The following is a 27,099-nucleotide window of genomic DNA, read 5'->3' as shown; positions in this document are numbered from 1 at the left end:
TGCTTTTCCAGCTTTCCATCCTGTTATTCTGTCCCTCCCTCATTAAAAACATGGCTGAAGTGTTGCCTTGGCACATTCACGTATTTTTGAGTAATCTGTAAAAACTCTGATGGCGGCCATTTTAGGGATCGGTTTGCCTGAGTCCTCCTAGGAACGCCCCCACCTCCTGGAGACGCCTCCGAGCTTTGGTCACCAGCCGAGTAACCAACCACTGCTCCTCAGCAGAACCCCCTCCCCACTGATGCCACAGACAGCGTGTGGAGGGGGCGTGTCTAAAGGCTCAGAGGTTCTTAAAGAGACAGAGGCCTATTTCAAGACATTCACTACAGCCATTTTGAGAGAGACATTTTATACAAGGCAGTTATTCTAATTTACTGCATTTACAGACCAGCAGAAGGTTTGTCATCATTGTAGTGTGATATAGACTGGTGCTATGGGACTGACAAAAGCAGAACACCCCCTCTTTAAAGCAGAACACGCCCTCTTTAAAGCAGAACACGCCCTCTTTAAAGCAGAACACCCCCTCTTTAAAGCAGAACACCCCCTCTTTAAAGCAGAACACCCCCTCTTTAAAGCAGAACACCCCCTCTTTAGAGCAGAACACCCCCTCTTTAAAGCAGAACACCCCATCTTTAAAGCAGAACACCCCCACTTTAAAGCAGAACACCCCCTCTTTAAAGCAGAACACCCCCTCTTTAACCTCTTAACTCCCGCCTGAACCGAGAGGATCTTTTTCCTCACGTCATCAGATCTTTTTTTTCCATCATTTTTTGTTGGGTGTTCAACTCATTTTTGTAACTTTTTTGTCAATTTTTTTCGTCAATTTGTTATCACATTTTTGTCATATTATTGTCTTTTTTTTGTCCAATTTTTATCATTTTTTTGTCCACTTTTTGTCAATTTTTTGTCCATTTTTTGTCATTTTTTTGTCCATTTTTATCATTTTTTCATCAATATTTTCTCACTTTTTTGTCACATTTCCATAATTTTTTTCCATTTTCAAGACATTCACTACAGCCATTTTGAGAGAGACATTTTATACAAGGCAGTTATTCTAATTTACTGCATTTACAGACCAACAGAAGGTTTGTCATCATTGTAGTGTGATATAGACTGGTGCTGTGGGACTGACAAAAGCAGAACACCCCCTCTTTAAAGCAGAACACCCCCTCTTTAAAGCAGAACACCCCCTCTTTAAAGCAGAACACCCCCTCTTTAAGAAAAGATCTTTTAAAAAGAATTAAAACCTGTCACTTTTAAACTGGTTTTCCTGGTGTCGGCATCAGCGAGTCCCTAAACCCCAGCCTGACCGACACAAACTCTGCAGACGAAAAGCCCTGAATAATCACAGTTTTATCCTTCTTGCCGACGTGGCAGACTCGGTTTGTGCTCACACACACTGAGCCGGGCTGTAGGTTCTGGCTCATCTTCGTGTCAGTGACGTCTCTGAACCCACGGGTCGTGTTGGATCCGAACACCTTCAGGGGGGAAATGGTCCTGAGACGTTTGTCTGGTCGTGAAGGGATGAAGCAGAATCACGATAAAGGAGAAGACACAGCTCAAAATCTGAGTGCGTGACATAACAGTATAGAGAAAATAATGATGAGCTTTGGGAAAGAGTATTGAGATATAGAAAGATAGTTTAGACAGATTGCATAGATGACGTTGTAAATGTTACAGGACATTCATAATAAACTCCTCCCGTCACAAATGAACTGTGACTCCAGGGCCTCGTTCTGGTGCCGAGGCCTCAGTGATGAACCTGCCCGTGCGAACAGAAGCGGGGACAAAGGGCAGCCTTGGAGGACTCCAGTGTCAACCCGAAACCTAGAAACGACGCAAGAACTCTTTATCTTTTGGATCAGTTTAAAAGAGTTCTTTAAGGCGAGACACTGCAGGTGAAGAGGGAAAAAATGAATAATTACAGATATCAATTTGAAACTGTCGATCACTGGCATAAATGTGAGAAAAAATACAAGTTTTCTGTTATTTTATCTTTTCATATAAGAACAAGGTGTTTTATGCCTAAAAATGCCCCAAATTTCCCATCTTTTCGGCGACGAAATCTGAATAATGTTAGAGCTACATTCAAATATATGGTTTCATTTTATTGATGAATGAGTTGCCAAGACTTTCTCAGAGGGGATTTAGGATTTCTTGTTTAGTTTTAAAATAAGCTGTTTTTTAGTGGAAAATTTTGTAAAAAAAATTATTTTCGCCTTATTTTTTGACATTCAAAACTCAATAAATGGGGCTTAAGGGATTAAATTATAAAAAATCCCTCTGAAAAAATCTTCCAAATATTGTTCAGTCCAAGGCTGGAAAATGTGAAGTCTTTAGGTCCGACTGACGTGGACATAGTGTCGCCACAATGACAGAAACATGTGTTTGGAGAAAAAGGCCCTTGAAATTGCGTTCTCCCATATAAGTCTATGGGGGAACATTGAATCAGCGCAATATTTAAACATGTTATTGTGAAGATTAGGCATATTTTCTGTTTCCGGGTGAAAGCTTGTATGTTCAGAGACAGATTTGGCCCAAAACCTGAAAACTGAAAGAATTGAGTTTTGCCTGTAGTGTCTCTGGCTACACTTGTGCCGCAGTGCGTAATAACTGAGGTTAGACACACGACGGGATACTGTGTGTTTGTAGTTGGAGGTACCTGATGTAAGAAGATCCTCTAAGGGGGGGGTTTTACTAACACGGTACCAGATGACTTTGTTCGGTCCAGCAAAGCGTGTCCTCCTGGTTCATCTTCACCTCTGGACCTCTGAAGCACCGGGCGGTTCTTCTCTCCTAAAGCTCCGGCTCCTCTCGGGTTCTCGTGCAGCTCCTCGGGGGATAATGGGCCTCCCTCTCCCTCCCCCCTCCTCACCCCCTCACCCTCCTGACTCTCTGATTTGATTTGTGCCGGTGCTCGTGCCGCCTGAGTGCTGCACCGGCATATGGCCAGACTTGTACAGGGCTAATTACAGACATTATCTCATTGCCCATTGTAAAGGGACTGTTGTGCCATCTCTCATTTATTTCATTAGGCCAAACGCGTTTTTCAGAGACCGACTTTTCTTTTTCCCCCCGACAGAAGCGCAAAACACGCGGGACTTTCAGGAAAAAAAAAAACGTCTTCTCTCTTTTGCAGCGATTTTTGTCATTTTTTCGTCAAATTTTCATCACATTTTTGTCATTTTTTTGTCAAATTTCAATGACTTGAATTGAGGAAATGTTTCTTGTTTTGAGCGGTTTTCACTCATTTAGACACTTTTCCTGATCAAGTTTACTTTGCTTGTTTGAGGACGTTTCAGACCAGTTCTAGGGTAAATCTCGCTTGAAATAAGAAAGTAAAATTGCCAATGAGACAAGACCAACTTTCTTTCCCCATTGGCAAAGAAAATGAGCTGAAATAAGGACGAAACGTATCGAAACAAGTCAGAAACATCTCAGAACAAGTGGAATAATCTGGGACAAATGCCCAACAACTTCTTAACTTTTTGTCATTTTTTTGTATTTTTTTTGTATTTTTTTGTCAAATTTTCCTCACATTTTTGTCATTTTTTGTATTTTTTTTTTATTTATTTTTTTATTTTTTTGTCATTTTTTTTGTTATTTTTTGTATTTGTTTTGGTCAGTTTTTTGTCATTTTTTCGTCAAATTTGCATCACATTTTTGTCATTTTTTGTATTTTGTTTTTTTTTGTTTTTTGTCATTTTTTTGTCATTTTTTTGTTTGTTTTTTGGTCAGTTTTTTGTCATTTTTTCGTCCAATTTTCATCACATTTTCGTCATTTCTTGTCATTTTTTTGTCACTCTTTTGCAGCGATTTGCGGCGCCATTAGCATGTGTAATGTCGCGTTCGTGGCTAAAACCCGCCGCACGTCGCCGCGTCCGCTTCCATTTGAGTTGATGGCTTAAAAGAGCGGCGCACTCGTGGCCCACTCTACTTGATCACCTCATTTGCATTTTATATTGGTAAATCAAATGAAGCAGCCTCGGCTTTTAGCGTGATTGACTGCGAGCGCGGGCGCGGCGTCGCCGGCCGTTTTTCCCGACGCGTTCTCCGAGGCTAATTAAAATGATTTCCCTCTTCTTTTTCTGCGCGTCTGTGTTTTTCTGAGGGCCTTTGATGGGTTCTGCCCACCTGCTACGCCCCCCCCCGTCCCGGTCCCCCCCTTTTGTCCATGAAGGGTTTGGACCCGAGAGCCGGTGCTCGAGGCCGGAGCGAGCGGCTCATTAGCGGAGCAGCGGGCCGTCTTCACATCCAATTTCACCCCAAAAATAAAGGACTTTTTCTTTGTTTTTTCCCCAAATCATTCCTCATCGTTAACCAGGTGAACGGCAACGTGTGGCTAATTACCATGTTTATTCAACCCGCAAATTCACTTAGGCTTTTGTTTACCCGGGACCAAACCCCCAAAACATGAACGGACGCCTGAACCCCCGCCTCACCCAGCTTTACCCAAATCTAAGGCTTCAAAATAGCAGCAAACACGAGGATGAAAAAGAGACGAAACGCTTTGAAAATGTGTTAAAACATTTGTGATTTTGATTGGTTTTGTTTTTGAAATAAACCTTCATTTCGATCTGACGATGTTTCTCCGTCTCCATCGGGATTATCATCGATTCATTCCTTTAATCGGGTTCATCGCACCGACAAATCACCGCTCATTTTCTCTAATAGTTCCTGTTTCCTGATTCTCTGGAACAGCTGGGCTCTCGCTCGTCCAGGCTGGTGTTTCTGTCGCATTTTGAAATGTGTGTGTGTGTGTGTGTGTGTGTGCCATAATTACACAGAATGAAACATGTGGATTTTCTAAGTGGATAAAAAGGAACTATACTGTGCACTACAAAAAGTAAATATCAAGCATTGTCTTAAATGACCTGAATTGAGGAAATGTTTCTCGTTTTGAGCGGTTTTCACTCATTTAGACACTTTTCCTGATCGAGTTTGCTTTGCTTGTTTGAGGACATTTCAGACCAGTTCTAGGGTAAATCTCGCTTGAAATAAGAAATGAGATAAGACCAGTTTTCTTTCCCCATTGGCAAAGAAAATGACCTGAAATAAGGACGAAATGTATCGAAACGAGTCAGAAACATCTCAGAACAAGTGACATAATCTGGGACAAACGCCCAACAACTTCTTAACTTTTGGTCATTTTTTTGTCATTTTTTTGTGTCATTTTTTGTTATTTTTTGTATTTTTTTTGGTCAGTTTTTTGTCATTTTTTTTGTCAAATTTTCATCACATTTTTGTCATTTTTTGTATTTTTTTGGTCATTTTTTTGTCATTTTTTTGTCATTTTTTTGTCATTTTTTTGTGTTTTTTTGGGTCATTTTTTTGTCATTTTTTCGTCAAATTTTCATCACATTTTTGTCATTTTTTTTGTCATTTTTTGACATTTTTTTGTCATTTTTCGTCCATTTTTTATCAATTTTTTTGTCACATTTTTGTCATTTTTTTGTATTTTTTTATTTATTTTTTTTGTCATTTTTTTTTGTCATTTTTGTGTTATTTTTTGTATTTTTTTTGGTCAGTTTTTTGTATTTTTTTGTCAAATTTTCATCACATTTTTGTCATTTTTTGTCATTTTTTCGTCCATTTTTTATCAATTTTTTTGTCACATTTTTGTCATTTTTTTGTATTTTTTTTGTCATATTTTTGTCAAATTTCAATGACTTGACTTGAGGAAATGTTTCTTGTTTTGAGCGGTTTTCACTCATTTAGACACTTTTCCTGATCGGACCGAGTTTGCTTTGCTTGTTTGAGGACATTTCAGACCAGTTCTAGGGTAAATCTCGCTTGAAATAAGAAAGTAAAATTGCCAATGAGATAAGACCAACTTTCTTTCCCCATTGGCAAAGAAAATGACCTGAAATAAGGACGAAATGTATCGAAACGAGTCAGAAACATCTCAGAACAAGTGAAATAATCCAGGACAAATGCCCAACAACTTCTTAACTTTTTGTCATTTTTTTTTATTTTTTTTTTATTTTTTTGTCATTTTTTTTGTCATTTTTTGTTATTTTTTGTATTTTTTTTTGTCCGTTTTTTGTTATTTTTTTTGTCAAATTTTCATCACATTTTTTTCATTTTTTGTATTTTTTTGGGTCATTTTTTTGTCATTTTTTCGTCAAATTTTCATCACATTTTTGTCATTTTTTTTGTCATTTTTCGTCCATTTTTTATCAATTTTTTGTCACATTTTTGTCATTTTTTGTATTTTTTGTATTTTTTTTATTTATTTTTTTGTCAGTTTTTTGTCATTTTTTCGTCAAATTTTCATCACATTTTTGTCATTTTTTGTATTTTTTTGGTCATTTTTTTGTCATTTTTTTGTCATTTTTTTGTATTTTTTTATTTATTTTTTTTGTCATTTTTTTTTGTCATTTTTGTGTTATTTTTTGTATTTTTTTGGTCAGTTTTTTGTATTTTTTTGTCAAATTTTCATCACATTTTTGTCATTTTTTGTCATTTTTTCGTCCATTTTTTATCAATTTTTTTGTCACATTTTTGTCATTTTTTTGTATTTTTTTTGTCATATTTTTGTCAAATTTCAATGACTTGACTTGAGGAAATGTTTCTTGTTTTGAGCGGTTTTCACTCATTTAGACACTTTTCCTGATCGGACCGAGTTTGCTTTGCTTGTTTGAGGACATTTCACACCAGTTCTAGGGTAAATCTCGCTTGAAATAAGAAAGTAAAATTGCCAATGAGATAAGACCAACTTTCTTTCCCCATTGGCAAAGAAAATGACCTGAAATAAGGACGAAATGTATCGAAACGAGTCAGAAACATCTCAGAACAAGTGAAATAATCCAGGACAAATGCCCAACAACTTCTTAACTTTTTGTCATTTTTTTGTATTTTTTTTTTATTTTTTTGTCATTTTTTTTGTCATTTTTTGTTATTTTTTGTATTTTTTTTTGTCCGTTTTTTGTTATTTTTTTTGTCAAATTTTCATCACATTTTTTTCATTTTTTGTATTTTTTTGGGTCATTTTTTTGTCATTTTTTCGTCAAATTTTCATCACATTTTTGTCATTTTTTTTGTCATTTTTCGTCCATTTTTTATCAATTTTTTGTCACATTTTTGTCATTTTTTGTATTTTTTGTATTTTTTTTATTTATTTTTTTGTCAGTTTTTTGTCATTTTTTCGTCAAATTTTCATCACATTTTTGTCATTTTTTGTATTTTTTTTATTTATGTTTTTGTCATTTTTTTGTCATTTTTTTGTTATTTTTTGTTATTTTTTTTGTCATTTTTTCGTCCATTTTTTATCAATTTTTTTGTCACATTTTTGTCATTTTTTTGTATTTTTTTTGTCATATTTTTGTCAAATTTCAATGACTTGAATTGAGGAAATGTTTCTTGTTTTGAGCGGTTTTCACTCATTTAGACACTTTTCCTGATCGGACCGAGTTTGCTTTGCTTGTTTGAGGACATTTCAGACCAGTTCTAGGGTAAATCTCGCTTCAAATAAGAAAGTAAAATTGCCAATGAGATAAGACCAGTTTTCTTTCCCCATTGGCAAAGAAAATGACCTGAAATAAGGACGAAATGTATCGAAACGAGTCAGAAACATCTCAGAACAAGTGAAATAATCCAGGACAAATGCCCAACAACTTCTTAACTTTTTGTCATTTTTTTGTATTTTTTTTTTATTTTTTTGTCATTTTTTTTGTCATTTTTTGTTATTTTTTGTATTTTTTTTTGTCCGTTTTTTGTTATTTTTTTTGTCAAATTTTCATCACATTTTTTTCATTTTTTGTATTTTTTTGGGTCATTTTTTTGTCATTTTTTCGTCAAATTTTCATCACATTTTTGTCATTTTTTTTGTCATTTTTCGTCCATTTTTTATCAATTTTTTGTCACATTTTTGTCATTTTTTGTATTTTTTGTATTTTTTTTATTTATTTTTTTGTCAGTTTTTTGTCATTTTTTCGTCAAATTTTCATCACATTTTTGTCATTTTTTGTATTTTTTTTATTTATGTTTTTGTCATTTTTTTGTCATTTTTTTGTTATTTTTTGTTATTTTTTTTGTCATTTTTTCGTCCATTTTTTATCAATTTTTTTGTCACATTTTTGTCATTTTTTTGTATTTTTTTTGTCATATTTTTGTCAAATTTCAATGACTTGAATTGAGGAAATGTTTCTTGTTTTGAGCGGTTTTCACTCATTTAGACACTTTTCCTGATCGGACCGAGTTTGCTTTGCTTGTTTGAGGACATTTCAGACCAGTTCTAGGGTAAATCTCGCTTCAAATAAGAAAGTAAAATTGCCAATGAGATAAGACCAGTTTTCTTTCCCCATTGGCAAAGAAAATGACCTGAAATAAGGACGAAATGTATCGAAACGAGTCAGAAACATCTCAGAACAAGTGAAATAATCCAGGACAAATGCCCAACAACTTCTTAACTTTTTGTCATTTTTTTGTATTTTTTTTTTATTTTTTTGTCATTTTTTTTGTCATTTTTTGTTATTTTTTGTATTTTTTTTTGTCCGTTTTTTGTTATTTTTTTTGTCAAATTTTCATCACATTTTTTTCATTTTTTGTATTTTTTTGGGTCATTTTTTTGTCATTTTTTCGTCAAATTTTCATCACATTTTTGTCATTTTTTTTGTCATTTTTCGTCCATTTTTTATCAATTTTTTGTCACATTTTTGTCATTTTTTGTATTTTTTGTATTTTTTTTATTTATTTTTTTGTCAGTTTTTTGTCATTTTTTCGTCAAATTTTCATCACATTTTTGTCATTTTTTGTATTTTTTTTATTTATGTTTTTGTCATTTTTTTGTCATTTTTTTGTTATTTTTTGTTATTTTTTTTGTCATTTTTTCGTCCATTTTTTATCAATTTTTTTGTCACATTTTTGTCATTTTTTTGTATTTTTTTTGTCATATTTTTGTCAAATTTCAATGACTTGAATTGAGGAAATGTTTCTTGTTTTGAGCGGTTTTCACTCATTTAGACACTTTTCCTGATCGGACCGAGTTTGCTTTGCTTGTTTGAGGACATTTCAGACCAGTTCTAGGGTAAATCTCGCTTGAAATAAGAAAGTAAAATTGCCAATGAGATAAGACCAATTTTCTTTCCCCATTGGCAAAGAAAATGAGCTGAAATAAGGACGAAATGTATCGAAACGAGTCAGAAACATCTCAGAACAAGTGAAATAATCCAGGACAAATGCCCAACAACTTCTTAACCAGTCAAAACAACTAAAATGTGGATTATTGTGCTCAAACTGAGATGTTTATACTGATCTAGTTAAATACTTTTTGCAGTGTGAGGCGCAATAATGTGAGTGGTTCCACATCCGCGCAGTAATATCTTCACTTTACTGCACGGACGCCCAAGTACTCCTGGTATTATTACGCCTCACAATATAGTTCTTTATCACGTGACCGTATTTAAATAGTGAAAACGCTTCTGTCTTCACCTGGAGCTACAGAGGAGGAGGGGCTAAATGCTAACGCCGTCTGTGCTAACGTGACTGAGGACACGCGTGATGGAAAAGCGTGTTTTTTCTGCGGCGTCTCACCGGCCTGAGAAGCTGAAGTGCAGAAAGTGCATTTGGTTAAAACGTTGTGAAATGTTCGACCTTCGCTAAAGCACAGACATTGTTATAAAGCACACGTGTGTAAACTGAACACGTGATCGCTCTGCCCCCCAGTGTTTCGGCAGACCTGGAGGAGGCGCTCGCTTCACCTGCACAGCCCGGGACGTCCTGTTATTAATCACTATATAATAATCAGGAAAAAAGTCCAGCTTCGAGGCGGCTGTTGAAGATGCCCAGACTCTGCAGTGCGAGGCAGATGTTGCTGACTGAGGAGCTCACTCTCGTCCTGCTGCACTTCCTCAGTGTTATTTTAAATGTATGTGTGACTGAGTGACCCTCAGAGCAGCATTATACAGACTCTGGTGTCCTGAGATCAGAATCATCGGCGCTCGAGTCTTTGTGTGAGAGGCAGCTGGAGAATCGCTGGTGCCTTGTTTTGTTTCTGCGATTATCTGCAGTATTTTCATATGTTTCTTTTAAACATAAATATGGATCATGTGTCCTCGCTTGTGTCCTTAATAAAGATTGAATGAATGTCTCTGTTTTCTCGTCAGTTTGCGTCGCTGTGTCTCTACAAATAAACCTGCCTCGCCAGCTTTAAGCCGAGCGGCCGCTTTAGAGGCTTCATTTTGCTTTATATAAATTTAAATCATCGTCTGAGCCGCTCGAGTCTCACAGACGAGAAACTTCCTTCCTTCGCTCTGACACTTCGGAGGCCGTTCAACAGGAGCTGCTCTCATTTGCATAAGCCTGCGGTGAGCACACACACACACACACACACACACACACACACACACACACACACACACAGGCACAGGCACGTAAGTGTGGAGGGGGGGGGAGTTGCCATTGTCAAAGGCCCGGTAGCCTTGTCCATCCTGACATTCACATGGGAGACATAATGATCCTAAAAGCTGCAATTAAGCGGCGGCGGCTCCCGGGAGGCGCCCGGTGCACTCCATTATTCCCCGCGGGGAGAGCGCCATGAAAACGGCGTTCCCTCGGCTCGCATCCACCAGCCCCACCAGCCCGGCCCCGGCAGGTCTGTCTGTCCTGAGGCTGAGGCTGAGGCTGAGTCTGAGTCTGAGGCTGAGGCTGAGGCTGAGGCTGAGTCTGAGGCTGAGGCTGAGGTGAGTCTGAGTCTGAGGCTGAGCCTGAGGCTGAGGCTGAGTCTGAGTCTGAGGCTGAGGCTGAGGTGAGTCTGAGTCTGAGGCTGAGCCTGAGGCTGAGGCTGAGTCTGAGTCTGAGGCTGAGGCTGAGTCTGAGTCTGAGTCTGAGGCTGAGGCTGAGTCTGAGTCTGAGGCTGAGGCTGAGTCTGAGTCTGAGGCTGAGGCTGAGGTGAGTCTGAGTCTGAGTCTGAGTCTGAGGCTGAGGCTGAGTCTGAGGTGAGTCTGAGTCTGAGTCTGAGTCTGAGGCTGAGGCTGAGGCTGAGGCTGAGGCTGAGGTGAGTCTGAGTCTGAGGCTGAGCCTGAGCCTGAGGCTGAGGCTGAGGCTGAGGCTGAGGCTGAGCCTGAGCCTGAGCCTCAGCCTGAGGCTGAGGCTGAGGCTGAGCCTGAGGCTGAGGCTGAGGCTGAGGCTGAGGCTGAGGCTGAGGCTGAGCCTGAGGCTGAGGCTGAGGCTGAGGCTGAGCCTGAGGCTGAGGCTGAGGCTGAGGCTGAGGCTGAGGCTGAGGCTGAGCCTGAGGCTGAGGCTGAGCCTGAGGCTGAGGCTGAGCCTGAGGCTGAGGTGAGTCTGAGTCTGAGTCTGAGGCTGAGCCTGAGCCTGAGGCTGAGGCTGAGGCTGAGCCTGAGGCTGAGGCTGAGGCTGAGCCTGAGCCTGAGCCTGAGCCTGAGGCTGAGGCTGAGGCTGAGCCTGAGGCTGAGGCTGAGGCTGAGGCTGAGGCTGAGGCTGAGGCTGAGGCTGAGCCTGAGGCTGAGGTGAGTCTGAGGCTGAGCCTGAGGCTGAGGCTGAGGCTGAGCCTGAGGCTGAGGCTGAGGCTGAGCCTGAGCCTGAGGCTGAGGCTGAGCCTGAGCCTGAGGCTGAGGCTGAGGCTGAGGCTGAGGCTGAGGCTGAGCCTGAGCCTGAGGCTGAGGCTGAGGCTGAGCCTGAGCCTGAGCCTGAGCCTGAGCCTGAGCCTGAGCCTGAGGCTGAGGCTGAGGCTGAGGCTGAGGCTGAGGCTGAGCCTGAGCCTGAGCCTGAGCCTGAGGCTGAGGCTGAGGCTGAGGCTGAGGCTGAGGCTGAGGCTGAGCCTGAGCCTGAGCCTGAGCCTGAGCCTGAGGCTGAGGCTGAGGCTGAGGCTGAGGCTGAGGCTGAGTCTAGTTATTATTATTATTATTATTATTATTATTATTATTATTATTATTATTATTATTATTATTATTATTATTATTATTATTATTATTATAAGAAGAAGAAGATCTTTATTTATATAGCGCCTTTCACAGACATATAGTCACAAAGCGCTTTACATGAGACAATTGTACATTCACTCCATACTCGGTGGTGGAAAGCTACGGTTGTAGCTTCAGTTTCCCCTGGGGGAGACTGTCAGAGGCGCTTTCGCGACTACACACGTCTGCGCCAACGGACCCTCTGACACCACCATACATTCACTCACACATCATTCATCCTGGCCTATTGTGCATGTTTTTAGTGGTAGGGGAAACCGGAGTGCCCGGAGGAAACCTACGCAGACACGGGGAGAACATGCAAACTCCACACAGAAAGGCCCCGTCCAGGTGGGAATCGAACCCGGACCTTCTAGCTGTGAAGCGAGAGCGCTAACCACTGCGCTACCGTGCCGCCCTATTATTATTATATTTATCTGTATTTCAGTGGGTCAGAGACTCGCACATGAAGGACAGACGTCGTTCATCCACAATGACAAAGATGAAATGTTTCATGACGGTAACGTGACAGTGACGAGGGAGAAACGGCGAAAACGAGACGAAAACTAAACCTACGTTTAGACGGAAATGTTCCTCCTGACTCTGTGACTCTGAGTGACTGTTATTGGTTTGTTATTGGTTTGTTATTGGTTTGTTATTGGTTTGTTTTTTGTTTTGTTTTTTTGTTTTTTTATATCTTTATTTGAATTGGGACAGTGCACATTAATCAACATGTGTTTCTTCAACATGTAAATGTGCCGGAGTTAGCCATATAGGCTAATTGGCTAATTTTCATCCATAGTCCCATGGCAGGTTGATGTCATGTTGCCAGGGGGTACCGGGGGGGGGGGGGGGGGGGGCTGGTTTGAGTGGAGTCGTCCTTGATGGTGAAGAGCAGGAGGCGGCTTCTGCTCAAGAGCTCTTCCCTTCAATCATCCACTGCACGGAGCTAAAAGAGCCGCAGCCACTCAGCACATGCACCAAGAACCTTCCCCGGGACCCCCCCCCGACTGCCCTGCCCCCCCCCCCCCCCACTGCCCGGGACAACCCCCCCACACACACCGCCTCAGCGCCGAACTCCAGGGATCAAAGCTACTGATCTGACCTGGTAATAAAGACTTTCAAATATCCACAACAAGACACCAGGACTGAGAACGAGACACCAGGGCTGAGAACGAGACACCAGGGCTGAGACGAGACACCAGGGCTGAGAACGAGACACTAGGACTGGAACGAGACACCAGGGCTGGAACGAGACACCAGGACTGAGAACGAGACACCAGGACTGAGAACGAGACACTAGGACTGGAACGAGACACCAGGGCTGAGAACGAGACACCAGGACTGGAACGAGACACCAGGACTGGAACGAGACACTAGGGCTGAGAACGAGACACCAGGACTGAGAACGAGACACCAGGACTGAGAACGAGACACCAGGACTGGAACGAGACACCAGGGCTGAGAACGAGACACTAGGGCTGAGAACGAGACACTAGGGCTGGAACGAGACACAAGGGCTGAGAACGAGACACTAGGGCTGGAACGAGACACCAGGACTGAGAACGAGACACTAGGGCTGAGAACGAGACACCAGGACTGAGAACGAGACACTAGGGCTGAGAACGAGACACCAGGACTGAGAACGAGACACCAGGACTGAGAACGAGACACCAGGACTGGAACGAGACACCAGGGCTGAGACGAGACACTAGGGCTGAGAACGAGACACCAGGGCTGAGAACGAGACACCAGGACTGAGAACGAGACACCAGGACTGAGACGAGACACCAGGGCTGAGAACGAGACACCAGGACTGAGAACGAGACACCAGGACTGAGAACGAGACACCAGGACTGAGACGAGACACCAGGACTGAGAACGAGACACCAGGACTGAGAACGAGACACCAGGACTGAGAACGAGACACCAGGACTGAGAACGAGACACCAGGGCTGAGAACGAGACACCAGGACTGAGACGAGACACCAGGGCTGAGAACGAGACACCAGGACTGAGAACGAGACACCAGGACTGAGAACGAGACACCAGGGCTGAGAACGAGACACCAGGGCTGGAACGAGACACCAGGACTGAGAACGAGACACCAGGGCTGGAACGAGACACCAGGACTGAGAACGAGACACCAGGGCTGGAACGAGACACCAGGACTGAGAACGAGACACTAGGACTGAGAACGAGACACCAGGGCTGAGAACGAGACACTAGGGCTGAGAACGAGACACCAGGACTGGAACGAGACACCAGGACTGGAACGAGACACCAGGACTGAGAACGAGACACCAGGGCTGAGAACGAGACACTAGGGCTGGAACGAGACACCAGGGCTGGAACGAGACACCAGGGCTGAGAACGAGACACTAGGACTGAGAACGAGACACCAGGACTGAGAACGAGACACCAGGGCTGGAACGAGACACCAGGGCTGAGAACGAGACACCAGGACTGAGAACGAGACACCAGGGCTGGAACGAGACACCAGGGCTGAGAACGAGACACTAGGACTGAGAACGAGACACCAGGGCTGAGAACGAGACACTAGGGCTGAGAACGAGACACCAGGACTGAGAACGAGACACCAGGGCTGGAACGAGACACCAGGGCTGAGAACGAGACACTAGGACTGAGAACGAGACACCAGGGCTGAGAACGAGACACCAGGGCTGAGAACGAGACACCAGGGCTGAGAACGAGACACCAGGACTGAGAACGAGACACCAGGGCTGGAACGAGACACCAGGGCTGAGAACGAGACACTAGGGCTGAGAACGAGACACCAGGGCTGGAACGAGACACTACGACTGGAACGAGACACCAGGACTGAGAACGAGACACCAGGGCTGGAACGAGACACCAGGACTGGAACGAGACACAAGGACTGAGAACGAGACACCAGGGCTGAGAACGAGACACCAGGACTGAGAACGAGACACCAGGGCTGAGAACGAGACACCAGGACTGAGAACGAGACACCAGGGCTGGAACGAGACACAAGGGCTGGAACGAGACACCAGGACTGAGAACGAGACACCAGGACTGGAACGAGACACCAGGACTGAGAACGAGACACCAGGACTGGAACGAGACACCAGGACTGAGAACGAGACACTAGGACTGAGAACGAGACACCAGGGCTGAGAACGAGACACTAGGACTGAGAACTAGACACTAGGGCTGGAACGAGACACTAGGGCTGAGAACGAGACACCAGGGCTGAGAACGAGACACCAGGGCTGAGAACGAGACACCAGGACTGAGAACGAGACACCAGGACTGAGAACGAGACACCAGGACTGAGAACGAGACACCAGGGCTGAGAACGAGACACCAGGGCTGAGAACGAGACACCAGGACTGGAACGAGACACCAGGACTGGAACGAGACACCAGGACTGAGAACGAGACACCAGGACTGAGAACGAGACACCAGGGCTGGAACGAGACACTAGGGCTGGAACGAGACACTAGGACTGAGAACGAGACACCAGGACTGAGAACAAGACACTAGGGCTGAGAACGAGACACCAGGGCTGAGAACGAGACACTAGGACTGAGAACGAGACACCAGGACTGAGAACGAGACACTAGGGCTGAGAACGAGACACTAGGGCTGGAACGAGACACTAGGACTGGAACGAGACACCAGGGCTGGAACGAGACACTAGGACTGAGAACGAGACACCAGGGCTGGAACGAGACACCAGGGCTGAGAACGAGACACCAGGACTGAGAACGAGACACCAGGGCTGGAACGAGACACCAGGGCTGGAACGAGACACCAGGGCTGAGAACGAGACACCAGGGCTGAGAACGAGACACTAGGACTGGAACGAGACACTAGGACTGGAACGAGACACCAGGACTGGAACGAGACACCAGGGCTGGAACGAGACACTAGGACTGAGAACGAGACACCAGGGCTGGAACGAGACACCAGGGCTGAGAACGAGACACCAGGACTGAGAACGAGACACCAGGGCTGGAACGAGACACCAGGACTGGAACGAGACACCAGGACTGGAACGAGACACTAGGGCTGAGAACGAGACACCAGGACTGAGAACGAGACACCAGGACTGAGAACGAGACACCAGGACTGGAACGAGACACCAGGGCTGAGAACGAGACACTAGGGCTGAGAACGAGACACTAGGGCTGGAACGAGACACAAGGGCTGAGAACGAGACACTAGGGCTGAGAACGAGACACCAGGACTGAGAACGAGACACTAGGGCTGAGAACGAGACACCAGGACTGAGAACGAGACACCAGGACTGAGAACGAGACACTAGGGCTGAGAACGAGACACCAGGACTGAGAACGAGACACTAGGGCTGAGAACGAGACACCAGGACTGAGAACGAGACACCAGGACTGAGAACGAGACACCAGGACTGGAACGAGACACCAGGGCTGAGACGAGACACTAGGGCTGAGAACGAGACACCAGGACTGAGAACGAGACACCAGGACTGAGAACGAGACACCAGGGCTGAGAACGAGACACCAGGACTGAGAACGAGACACCAGGACTGAGACGAGACACCAGGGCTGAGAACGAGACACCAGGACTGAGAACGAGACACCAGGACTGAGAACGAGACACCAGGACTGAGAACGAGACACCAGGGCTGAGAACGAGACACCAGGACTGAGACGAGACACCAGGGCTGAGAACGAGACACCAGGACTGAGAACGAGACACCAGGACTGAGAACGAGACACCAGGACTGAGAACGAGACACCAGGACTGAGAACGAGACACCAGGGCTGGAACGAGACACCAGGACTGAGAACGAGACACCAGGGCTGGAACGAGACACCAGGACTGAGAACGAGACACCAGGGCTGGAACGAGACACCAGGACTGGAACGAGACACTAGGACTGAGAACGAGACACTAGGGCTGGAACGAGACACTAGGGCTGAGAACGAGACACCAGGGCTGAGACGAGACACCAGGGCTGAGAACGAGACACCAGGACTGAGAACGAGACACCAGGACTGGAACGAGACACCAGGACTGAGAACGAGACACTAGGACTGAGAACGAGACACTAAGGCTGGAACGAGACACTAGGACTGAGAACGAGACACCAGGGCTGGAACGAGACACCAGGGCTGAGACGAGACACCAGGACTGGAACGAGACACTAGGACTGGAACGAGACACCAGGGCTGGAACGAGACACCAGGACTGAGAACGAGACACTAGGGCTGAGACGAGACACCAGGACTGAGAACGAGACACTAGGACTGAGACGAGACACCAGGACTGAGACGAGACACCAGGGCTGGAACGAGACACCAGGACTGAGAACGAGACACTAGGGCTGAGACGAGACACCAGGACTGAGAACGAGACACTAGGACTGAGACGAGACACCAGGACTGAGACGAGACACCAGGGCTGGAACGAGACACCAGGACTGGAACGAGACACTAGGGCTGAGAACGAGACACCAGGACTGAGAACGAGACACCAGGACTGAGAACGAGACACCAGGACTGAGAACGAGACACCAGGACTGAGAACGAGACACCAGGGATGAGAACGAGACACCAGGACTGAGAACGAGACACCAGGGCTGGAACGAGACACCAGGGCTGAGAACGAGACACCAGGGCTGAGAACGAGACACTAGGGCTGAGAACGAGACTCCAGGACTGAGAACGAGACACCAGGACTGGAACGAGACACCAGGACTGAGAACGAGACACCAGGGCTGAGAACGAGACACCAGGACTGAGAACGAGACACCAGGGCTGGAACGAGACCTGGCTCATTGTGGCTCGTGGCGGCTCGTGACGGCTCGTGGCGGCTCATGGCGGCTCGTGGCGTATCCGTTTGCAGAGCGCGTGTGGAGGACTTGGTAAATACCTGTTTAATGACGGTCTCATGGCGGCGCTGACGGGAGCGCTCGCCCGTGCGTTTGACACCGCGCCGCGCCTTTGTTCTGCACCGAAAACAATGCTCGGAGCGGCGTTCCCGGGGCCCCCGCGCCGCCACTCCTCCGCCTCCGCCGCCACAGCCTGAGTGCCTTTTTCAGAGGCTTCAGTCGGAGCGCCGGGAGCTGAGAGCGCCGGGAGCTGAGAGCGCCGGGAGCTGAGAGCGCTGACCCCGAGCGCTCGCATCACACGGCGCTCACAAACAACTCAATCACTGCAGCTTTTAGCCCCAGCCCTGAAAGCTCACGGAGACTCTGACTCGCTCATGGAGACTCTGACTCGCTCACGGAGACTCTGACTCGCTCACGGAGACTCTGACTCGCTCACGGAGACTCTGACTCGCTCACGGAGACTCTGACTCGCTCACGGAGACTCTGACTCGCTCACGGAGACTCTGACTCGCTCACGGAGACTCTGACTCGCTCACGGAGACTCTGACTCGCTCACGGAGACTCTGACTCGCTCACGGAGACTCTGACTCGCTCACGGAGACTCTGACTCGCTCACGGAGACTCGCTCACGGAGACTCTGACTCGCTCACGGAGACTCTGACTCGCTCACGGAGACTCTGACTCGCTCACGGAGACTCTGACTCGCTCACGGAGACTCGCTCACGGAGACTCTGACTCGCTCACAGAGACTCTGACTCGCTCACGGAGACTCTGACTCGCTCACGGAGACTCTGACTCGCTCACGGAGACTCTGACTCGCTCACGGAGACTCTGACTCGCTCACGGAGACTCGCTCACGGAGACTCTGACTCGCTCACGGAGACTCTGACTCGCTCACGGAGACTCTGACTCGCTCACGGAGACTCTGACTCACTCACAGAGACTCTGACTCGCTCACGGAGACTCTGACTCGCTCACAGAGACTCTGACTCGCTCACGGAGACTCTGACTCACTCACAGAGACTCTGACTCGCTCACGGAGACTCTGACTCGCTCACGGAGACTCGCTCACGGAGACTCTGACTCGCTCACGGAGACTCGCTCACTGTGAGTCTCTGTGAGTCTCTGTGAGTCTCTTTGAGTCTCTCAAGCCAAGTTCTGCTTCATCAGTGATTTTGCCTTCAAAGCCCCCGACTGTCCCGCTCTCCCATCTGTGGAATATGGGGGGCAGCATCATGCTGTGGGGGAGGGGGGCAGCATCATGGGGGGGGCATAGGCACACAAGGCGGCTCCACATGTGTCACAGTGACACCAGTTCTGTTTGGAGGAAATGGACCAAAACTGTTGAGAGAAGTTTGTGGAAGGAAATCCAAAATAAACAGTTTAAAGACAAATATTAATGACATGTGAACTTTTAGTTTCGTAAAAAGTTATCGAACATTGTGGAGAATATTCTGTTTCTCGTTCTTCTGGCATTTAGCAAATAGAAATAATTTTTAAAATTCCATTTGAAAAGAATAAAAGTTAATTGTGGATTCATGACACACGGTTATTATTATTATTCACAGAGTCTGTTTGTTCAAAGGCCATTTCCTCCGTATGAGGAGCACCTACAGGAGCATCTACTGGAGCACCTACAGGAGCATCTACTGGAGCACCTGCAGGAGCACCTACAGGAGCACCTACAGGAGCTCCTGTAGGTGCTCCAGTAGATGTTCCTGTAGGTGCTCCTCATACGGAGGAAATGGCCTTTGAACAAACAGACTCTGTGAATAATAATAATAAACGTTGTGTCTTTTCCAGGTCAAGGTTTTTCTTCAGACGTCGATTTGGACCAAAACAAATCCATGTTTTTCCTCTTCAGTTATAAAACATCAAATCCACCCGCGGCCTTGGAGGGGCCTCGTGTCTAAATGAAGACCCTCCTCGTCCTCCTCCTCCTCATCCTCGTCCTCCTCGTCCTCCTCGTCTGCTCGGGGTCTGGACGAGCTGAGAGGCTTTTGACAAACCGGCCATTACGGAACAATGACAAACGTCCGACTCTCGGGGCATGAATTATTAATAATCCCAAATGAGCGGCTTTTAAACCGAGTCAAGGCTCCGCTGGCCCTCTCACAGGGACACGGGACGACACGGGACACACGGGACACACGGGACGGACACGGGACGGACACGGGACACACGGGACACACGGGACACACGGGACGGACACGGGACACTGGAGAGGCAAAGGTCCCACAACAGTCTGAGCTGACCCCACGGAGCCGCGGGGCGCAAAGCAAGGACACACTGATAATAGTCACTATTATATACAATATAGTGACTATATAGTGACTGACGGACAGAAGCCACGACTTTCTCGGCGCTGCGGCTGCAGATGTTTTTTATTATTTTTTAATCTGAATTTATTTATTGTTACAAACGTTTATTTTATGAAACAGAACGACTGTTTTGGCACTTTTACAGGCGTTTTATTTGTCATTTAAATTAAAACTAAAACTATCATCACGTGGTCAGTCGGTCAGAGCCCGGTGTCCGAACACCAGCCGACTGAGTGACCACATCGGATAAAAGTCTCTAAACTCCGGGAATAAAGTATTTGTATTTGTAAAGTATTAGTTAGCATGAAGCTATCGGTCATTTAGCTCCAGCTAAAGGTTAGCAGCTTACGTTAACATGAAGCTATCGGTCATTTAGCTCCAGCTAAAGGTTAGCAGCTAACGTTAGCATGAAGCTATCGGTCATTTAACAGCTCCAGCTAAAGGTTAGCAGCTAACGTTAGCATGAAGCTATCGGTCATTTAACAGCTCCAGCTAAAGGTTAGCAGCTTACGTTAACATGAAGCTATCGGTCATTTAGCTCCAGCTAAAGGTTAGCAGCTAACGTTAGCATGAAGCTATCGGTCATTTAGCTCCAGCTAAAGGTTAGCAGCTAACGTTAGCATCTTTTCACCGTAACCGTTTATATTTAGGTCGTTTATTCCTGAGAAACACAAACACTCGACTGAAACAGCTGATTTACTTCAGTCGTGTTTAGTTCACAGACCTGTCTCTGTCAGGCTCTTCTCCCACTCTCGCAGTGCATTGTGGGAAATATTGACCCGTTTAGTGACCATCGATGCTCACTACTTTTCCACATGCATTGTGGGAAATTTAATTAATTTCATTAATCTCAGACCTGGGATGATCAGTTTTCAGGTTAAGCCCAGTTAAGGGAAAAACTACTGAAAAGGATGTTCCACATTATTAAGCAGATCATCATTTTCAAGCAATAAGGGAAAGAAAAAGGGTCTTTCTGCTGATGAAAAGCGTGAAATAGTTGAATGTCTTGGTCCAGGTATGAAAACCTTCGATATTTCAGTAAAGATGAAGCGTAATCATTGAACTGATAAGAGATTTGTGGATGATTCAGACACACACGGGTTTGTGCAGATAATGGCACAATATGGACGGTTCAGCCAGACAAACACATCAGATTAAGAGAACAGCAGCTACAAAGCAGCAGACAGGTATTTGAAGCTGCTGGTGCCTCTGGAGTCTCCCGAACATGAAGGTGTAGGACCCTCCAGAGGCTGCAGTTGTGCATAAACCTTCTCTCCGGCCTCCCCTAAACTGTTCACTGAAGCTGAAGCAGAAACGGCTGCAGTGGCTCAGAAATACATGAGACTCATTTTCAAACAGTCTTGTTCACTGATGAGGCCGTGTGACCCTGGATGGTCAGATGGATGGAGGTGAATGACCACAATGTCCCAACAAGGCTGTGACGTCAGTAAGGAGGGGGCGGAGTCATGGGGAGAGAGCTGGTCGGGCCCTTTAGGATCCCTGAATCCTCTTCATCCTGACAACGCACCATGTCCTGCTGTAAAGAAAACCTCTGCATCACTGGCTGCTATGGGCATAAAAGGAGAGAAACTCATGATGTGGACCCCCTCCTCCCCTGACCTCATGATGTGGACCCCCTCCTCCCCTGACCTCATGATGTGGACCCCCTCCTCCCCTGACCTCAGCCCTGTTGAGAACCTTTGGAGCCTCAACAAAAAAAACTTCTCTGAGGGTGGGAGGCAGTTTTCATCCAAACAGCAGCTCTGAGGTTATTCTAACATCCTGCAAACAAATCCAAGCAGAAACTGTCCAAAAACTCACAAGTTTAATGGATTTAAGAATTTTGAAGCTGCTCAAAGAAGCTCCTATGTTAAAATATAACTTGACCTGTTCATATTTGTTTGATTGAAATAGCTTCTGATTTCAGTAAATATGACCTCCTAATGCTGCAAATACAAATGACCATTTTCAGTTAATTACAAGCTTTAAAATGTGTTGAAACGATGAGTTGCAGAATAATCTGGAACAGTCAAAAAAAAAATTCCACCACATTTAAATGATCCTCGACCAGGTAAAGACTTGAAAATTTTGCTGACTCTCATTTGAGTTGACAATTTAGAAAAAGTTAGAAAAATGTCATTTGCAGAATAATTTGGAACGCGGTGTCGGGGACAGTGTGGACATTTGGACACAGTCTTAATCTTCGTTTGCTTCGTTTCTCTGTGATCCTGAGGCCGACACACGGCGGGAATATCGAGACATTTGTCCCAGTCGTTCATCCCGTGACTTTGAAGACGCTGATGCTGATCCGAGCCGGGACACAAACGTAAAGTAATAAAAGGTTAATGTGTTTCCAGGTCATGGAGCTCCGCCCACTCCCGCTCACGTGTCCCGTGTCACGTGTCCCGTGTCTGGATCTGGGCTCCGTGTTCGCCACGAAACACACGATTCCATTTCAGTGTTTCTGTCACAGAGCTTTAAACTCTGAACATTAGAAAAACAGACGGGAGGATCTGGGACTGTGGAGCTGCAGACGTGTGGGAAATATCGGCCCAAAATATCGCCCGAAATATCGGCCTTAGAAAAACCCACTATAAGCCTCACTCTGCTGCTATTAGATGCATTTCTTGTTGTCTAATTAATAATAATAATAATAATAATAATAATAATAATAATAATAATAATAATAATAAGTATTATTATTATTATTATTATTATTATTATTATTATTATTATTATTGTTATTATTATTATTATTATTATTATTATTATTATTATTATTATTATTATTATTGTTATTATTATTATTATTATTATTATTATTATTATTATTATCTGGCTTTAGCTCAGGGCCTGTGTTGGTTTGTCTTCTTTGTCTTATGGGAAAACGGTTCATGCCTGAAACAAACTGATCTAACATTATAAATTATAAAGGAAATTATAATTATAATTATGAAGTAAACTCACCCCCAATATTAAACAATATTAATAATACGACTAAATAATAATAATATCAACAAGAGCAGCTCCTGAACCGTCACACACTGTGTGTTCACTGTGGGAGTGTGTAAGTGATCTGATCCTGTCCCTGTAACACGGGACTGAATCAAAACAAACACCATAGTAACATGTAACAGGCATGTAACATACATGTAACATACATGTATGTTACATGTATGTTACATGTATGTTACATGTAACATACATGTAACATACATGTAACATACATGTATGTTACATGTATGTTACATGTATGTTACATGTAACATACATGTATGTTACATGTAACATACATGTAACATACATGTAACATACATGTAACAGGCAGCGTCAGGTCAAAGGAGTCAGTGCGACAGCGGCACATTCACAGAACAAAAACTCTACTCACACCTCCCTCGTCTGGTCAGCTCCATTTAAAAACGTCTTTAGCGTGTTCTTTAGCGTGTTCTTTGGCGTGTTCTTTAGCATGATCCACAGCATTAGGCCTGCACTGTCCCCGTCGCCGCTGAAGTCTAAATAACTATTACACTTCTCTGTGAAGCGACTGTAACCTCAGAGAAACTAACGCACGGACAACCAGGACGAATATGTAACAGTGCGGGGGGGGCACTATGGGGGGGGGGGGCACTATGGGGGGGAGGCACTATGGGGGGGGGGCACTATGGGGGGGGCACTATGGGGGGGGGGGGGGGGGGGCACTATGGGGGGGGGCACGACTAGATCAGCAGAACATGAATAAACCATAAATAAATAGAACGCTATGAGTTCAGTGTCGAGGCTTTTTTAGATCCGTCTTTGTGGAGCTGAAAATGGCGGCTCGCGGCTCAGGCTCCGTCTGAGGAACTTCCTTTACATTTGTTCATATAGTTTCATAAAACAGACCCTCAAACCCTCAAGATAAAAATCTATCTGATTTAGTGGGAAATTGTTTTGCACAAAAACGTCTCAGATTCTGCTTTGCCAAAATGTTCCACATCGTTAAATATTGATTCTTTTTATTCTGTCTCTGTTTCTTTAGGCAAAGCTTCCGTGAGCTCCTCCTGACGGCTCTGACAGTGTTCTGTCTCAGCGTCCGCCAACACCACAACATGCCCCCCCCGGCCCCCCCCTCACTGAACACCCCGGCCCCCCCCCTCACTGAACACCCCGGCCCCCCCCCTCACTGAACACTGGATGATAATAAAACAACACTAACATCGCTCATGGATGTGTTTGTGTGTGATCACCCCCACCCGAGTGACGGGGATTACCCACACCCGTCCTGCAGCAGGGCCGCGCACAGAGCTACACCCGAGTGACGGGTGCGCCGCTGCGATGGGACGGTGAGGACAGACACAGTAAACACAGCCCCCCCCCCCGCGGTCATACACACCTCCAGGTAAACTCCGCTTCATGTGATGGAGCCACGACACCAGAGCCGTTTCTTTTTCTCTTTTACTTCACTTAAGAAAGTTACAGAAAAATGTGGCAAATGCTTTGACAATAAATAATAAATAATCATAAATCTTGTTGCACGAGACCAAACGGACGAGTTCTTCCAGAGCGAACCAGGAAACATCTTTGGAACCGTCCCAGCCGAGGCCGGAGCTCGTGGCGCTCGAGAGTCCAGAGAGTCCAGAGAGTCCAGAGAGTCCGGAGGGTCCAGAGTCCAGAGAGTCCAGAGAGTCCGGAGAGTCCGGAGAGTCCGGAGAGTCCGGAGAGTCCGGAGGGTCCAGAGTCTGGAGAGTCCAGAGAGTCCAGAGAGTCCAGAGTCCGGAGAGTCCAGAGAGTCCGGAGGGTCCGGAGTCCGGAGAGTCCGGAGGGTCTAGAGTCCGGAGAATCCGGAGAATCCGGAGTCCGGAGGGTCCGGAGTCCAGAGTCCGGAGAGTCCAGAGTCCGGAGAATCCAGAGTCCGGAGAATCCAGAGTCCGGAGAATCCAGAGTCCGGAGGGTCCGGAGGGTCCGGAGTCCAGAGTCCGGAGAGTCCAGAGTCCGGAGAGTCCGGAGTCCGTCCATCACTACGGGGTTTGGCAAAACAAAAACATGTCCCCAGGATGTCCCGAGTGCGGCCGCTCCGTCGGGCCGACGTCAGGAGTAATCCATGATTGTCTTCACAGTGTTCAGCCCTGTCTCTGGGGCCTCGCGGGGCCTCGCGGGGCCTCGCGGGGCCTCGCCGGGCCTCGCGGTCACTCAGGCCTCGATGGGGCTGGACACCATGCTGTTGGGCGTGTCCGGCAGCTGGGACGACATGGACGCCACCTCGCTGCCCGTGGAGTTCGAGCCGGGGCCTCCCTCCGAAAAGCTGACCTGCAGACAGAGGAGAGAGGAGTGAGCCGACGAGTGTGGGGCCGACGAGTGTGGGAGGAGACCCCCCGGGGAGGAGACCCCCCGGGGAGGATCTGCCGTCACTGCGGGGGGCAGTGAAAGTCTACACCCAGAGGATCTTAACACAAAACCCCTTCACCTTAGCCGAGGGCTCCGGTTCAGCTTTACCCCAATCTAAGAGCTTCCGACGCTGGTGCAGGTGCCCCCCCCCCTGACCCCCCCTCCCCCCCGACCCCCCCTCCTCACACACAGGCCTCACCAGCTGCTGGAAGGCGGGCTGCTCCAGCTCGCTCTGGAGGGCGAACTCGCTCAGGACCTTCCAGGGCGGCTGGTACGTCTGCACCTCCACGGGGTTGGCCTGCAGACCCCCGTCGTGGCGCTCCGGGCTGGACGCCACCATGGGAGTGCCCGTCAGGCCCTGGATGTTCTGTAGGGGGCAGCAGAGAGGCGGCTTAGAGATCAGAGACGCTGCGGTCGTTCCCGTCAAACGAAACCTTTAGTTTGTGTGTCTTTAGGCTGCAGCTGGTGGGTGGATATGTGGGAGCTGTAGGGTGTTTTTAGGATGGTGTAGGGCGAACCGTCTTGTCATTAGGCTGCAGCTGCTTCATCAGGATGCTCCTCTTGTGGTGTGGTAAGTGGATATGTGGTGTTGTGGGGCGCTGTAGCGTGTTGTAGGGCGGTGTAGGGTGCTGTAGGGCGGTGTAGCGTGTTGTAGGGTGTTGTAGGCCGTACCGTCTTGTCGTTGGGCTGCTGCTGCTGCAGCTGCTTCATCAGGATGCTCCTCTTGTGGTGTGGTAAGTGGATATGTGGTGTTGTAGGGTGTTTTTAGGGTGTTGTAGGGTGGTGTAGCGTGTTGTAGCGTGTTGTAGCGTGCTGTAGCGTGTTGTAGCGTGTTGCAGGCCGTACCGTCTTGTCGTTGGGCTGCTGCTGCTGCAGCTGCTTCATCAGGATGCTCCTCTTGTCGTGTGGTAAGTGGATATGTGGTGTTGTGGGGTGTTGTAGGGCGGTGTAGCGTGTTGTAGCGTGTTGTAGCGTGTTGTAGCGTGTTGTAGCGTGTTGTAGCGTGTTGTAGCGTGTTGTAGCGTGTTGTAGCGTGTTGTAGCATGTTGTAGCATGTTGTAGGCCGTACCGTCTTGTCGTTGGGCTGCTGCTGCTGCAGCTGCTTCATCAGGATGCTCCTCTTCTTGTCTTTGCAGCGCTTGTTCTGGAACCAGACCCGGATGACCCGGGGGCTCAGGCCGGTCATCTCCACCAGCTGCTCCTTCATGAGGGCATCTGGACGGGGGTTTGCGTTGTAACACGTGCGGAGCGTGTGGAGCTGCTTCTCATTCAGCACCGTGCGCACACGCGTGGTCTTCTCCGGCTGCTTGTGCACGTGAGGCCGGAGGGCGGGCTGGCGGGGCCGAGACGGGCTCCGCTGTGGACACACCGGGAGGAGAACGTTTAGAGGAGAACGTTTAGAGGAGAACGTTTAGAGGGAGAACGTTTAGAGGAGAACGTTTAGAGGAGAACGTCCAGCATGTGAGGAGAACGTTTACATGAGGAGAACGTTTAGAGGAGAACGTTTACATGAGAACGTCATTCTCATTTTGGATGGAAATGTCTCGTTTTAGTGAAATCCTTCTCTTACATTTGAGTCTATTTTTAGACTTTGCGTTTATAATATTTAGACAAATAAAAAGATGATTTAATATTT

General features: G+C 46.3%; 1 protein-coding gene across 1 annotated transcript in view; it reads right to left on the bottom strand.

The window, feature by feature from the left end:
* LOC306980151 (insulin gene enhancer protein isl-1-like) overlaps positions 1-26,985 on the bottom strand; it is a gene marked incomplete at its 5' end in the record, with an annotated part of 274,135 nt that extends 247,150 nt beyond the window's left edge. Inside the window, 5 exon segments of the mRNA XM_079579407.1 lie at positions 25,254-25,385; positions 25,663-25,830; positions 26,533-26,802; positions 26,804-26,820; positions 26,973-26,985. Of these exon segments, the coding sequence (XP_079435533.1) occupies positions 25,269-25,385; positions 25,663-25,830; positions 26,533-26,802; positions 26,804-26,820; positions 26,973-26,985 (585 nt within the window). The 3' untranslated portion in view covers positions 25,254-25,268.
* Positions 26,986-27,099: the final 114 nt, after the last annotated feature.

This window comes from Gobius niger (genome assembly GCF_951799975.1).
Source record: "Gobius niger genome assembly, chromosome: 1".
Lineage (NCBI taxonomy): Eukaryota > Metazoa > Chordata > Actinopteri > Gobiiformes > Gobiidae > Gobius > Gobius niger.
The sequence above is the reverse complement of the archived record's forward strand: the minus strand, read 5'-3'. Positions and strand labels throughout refer to the sequence as shown.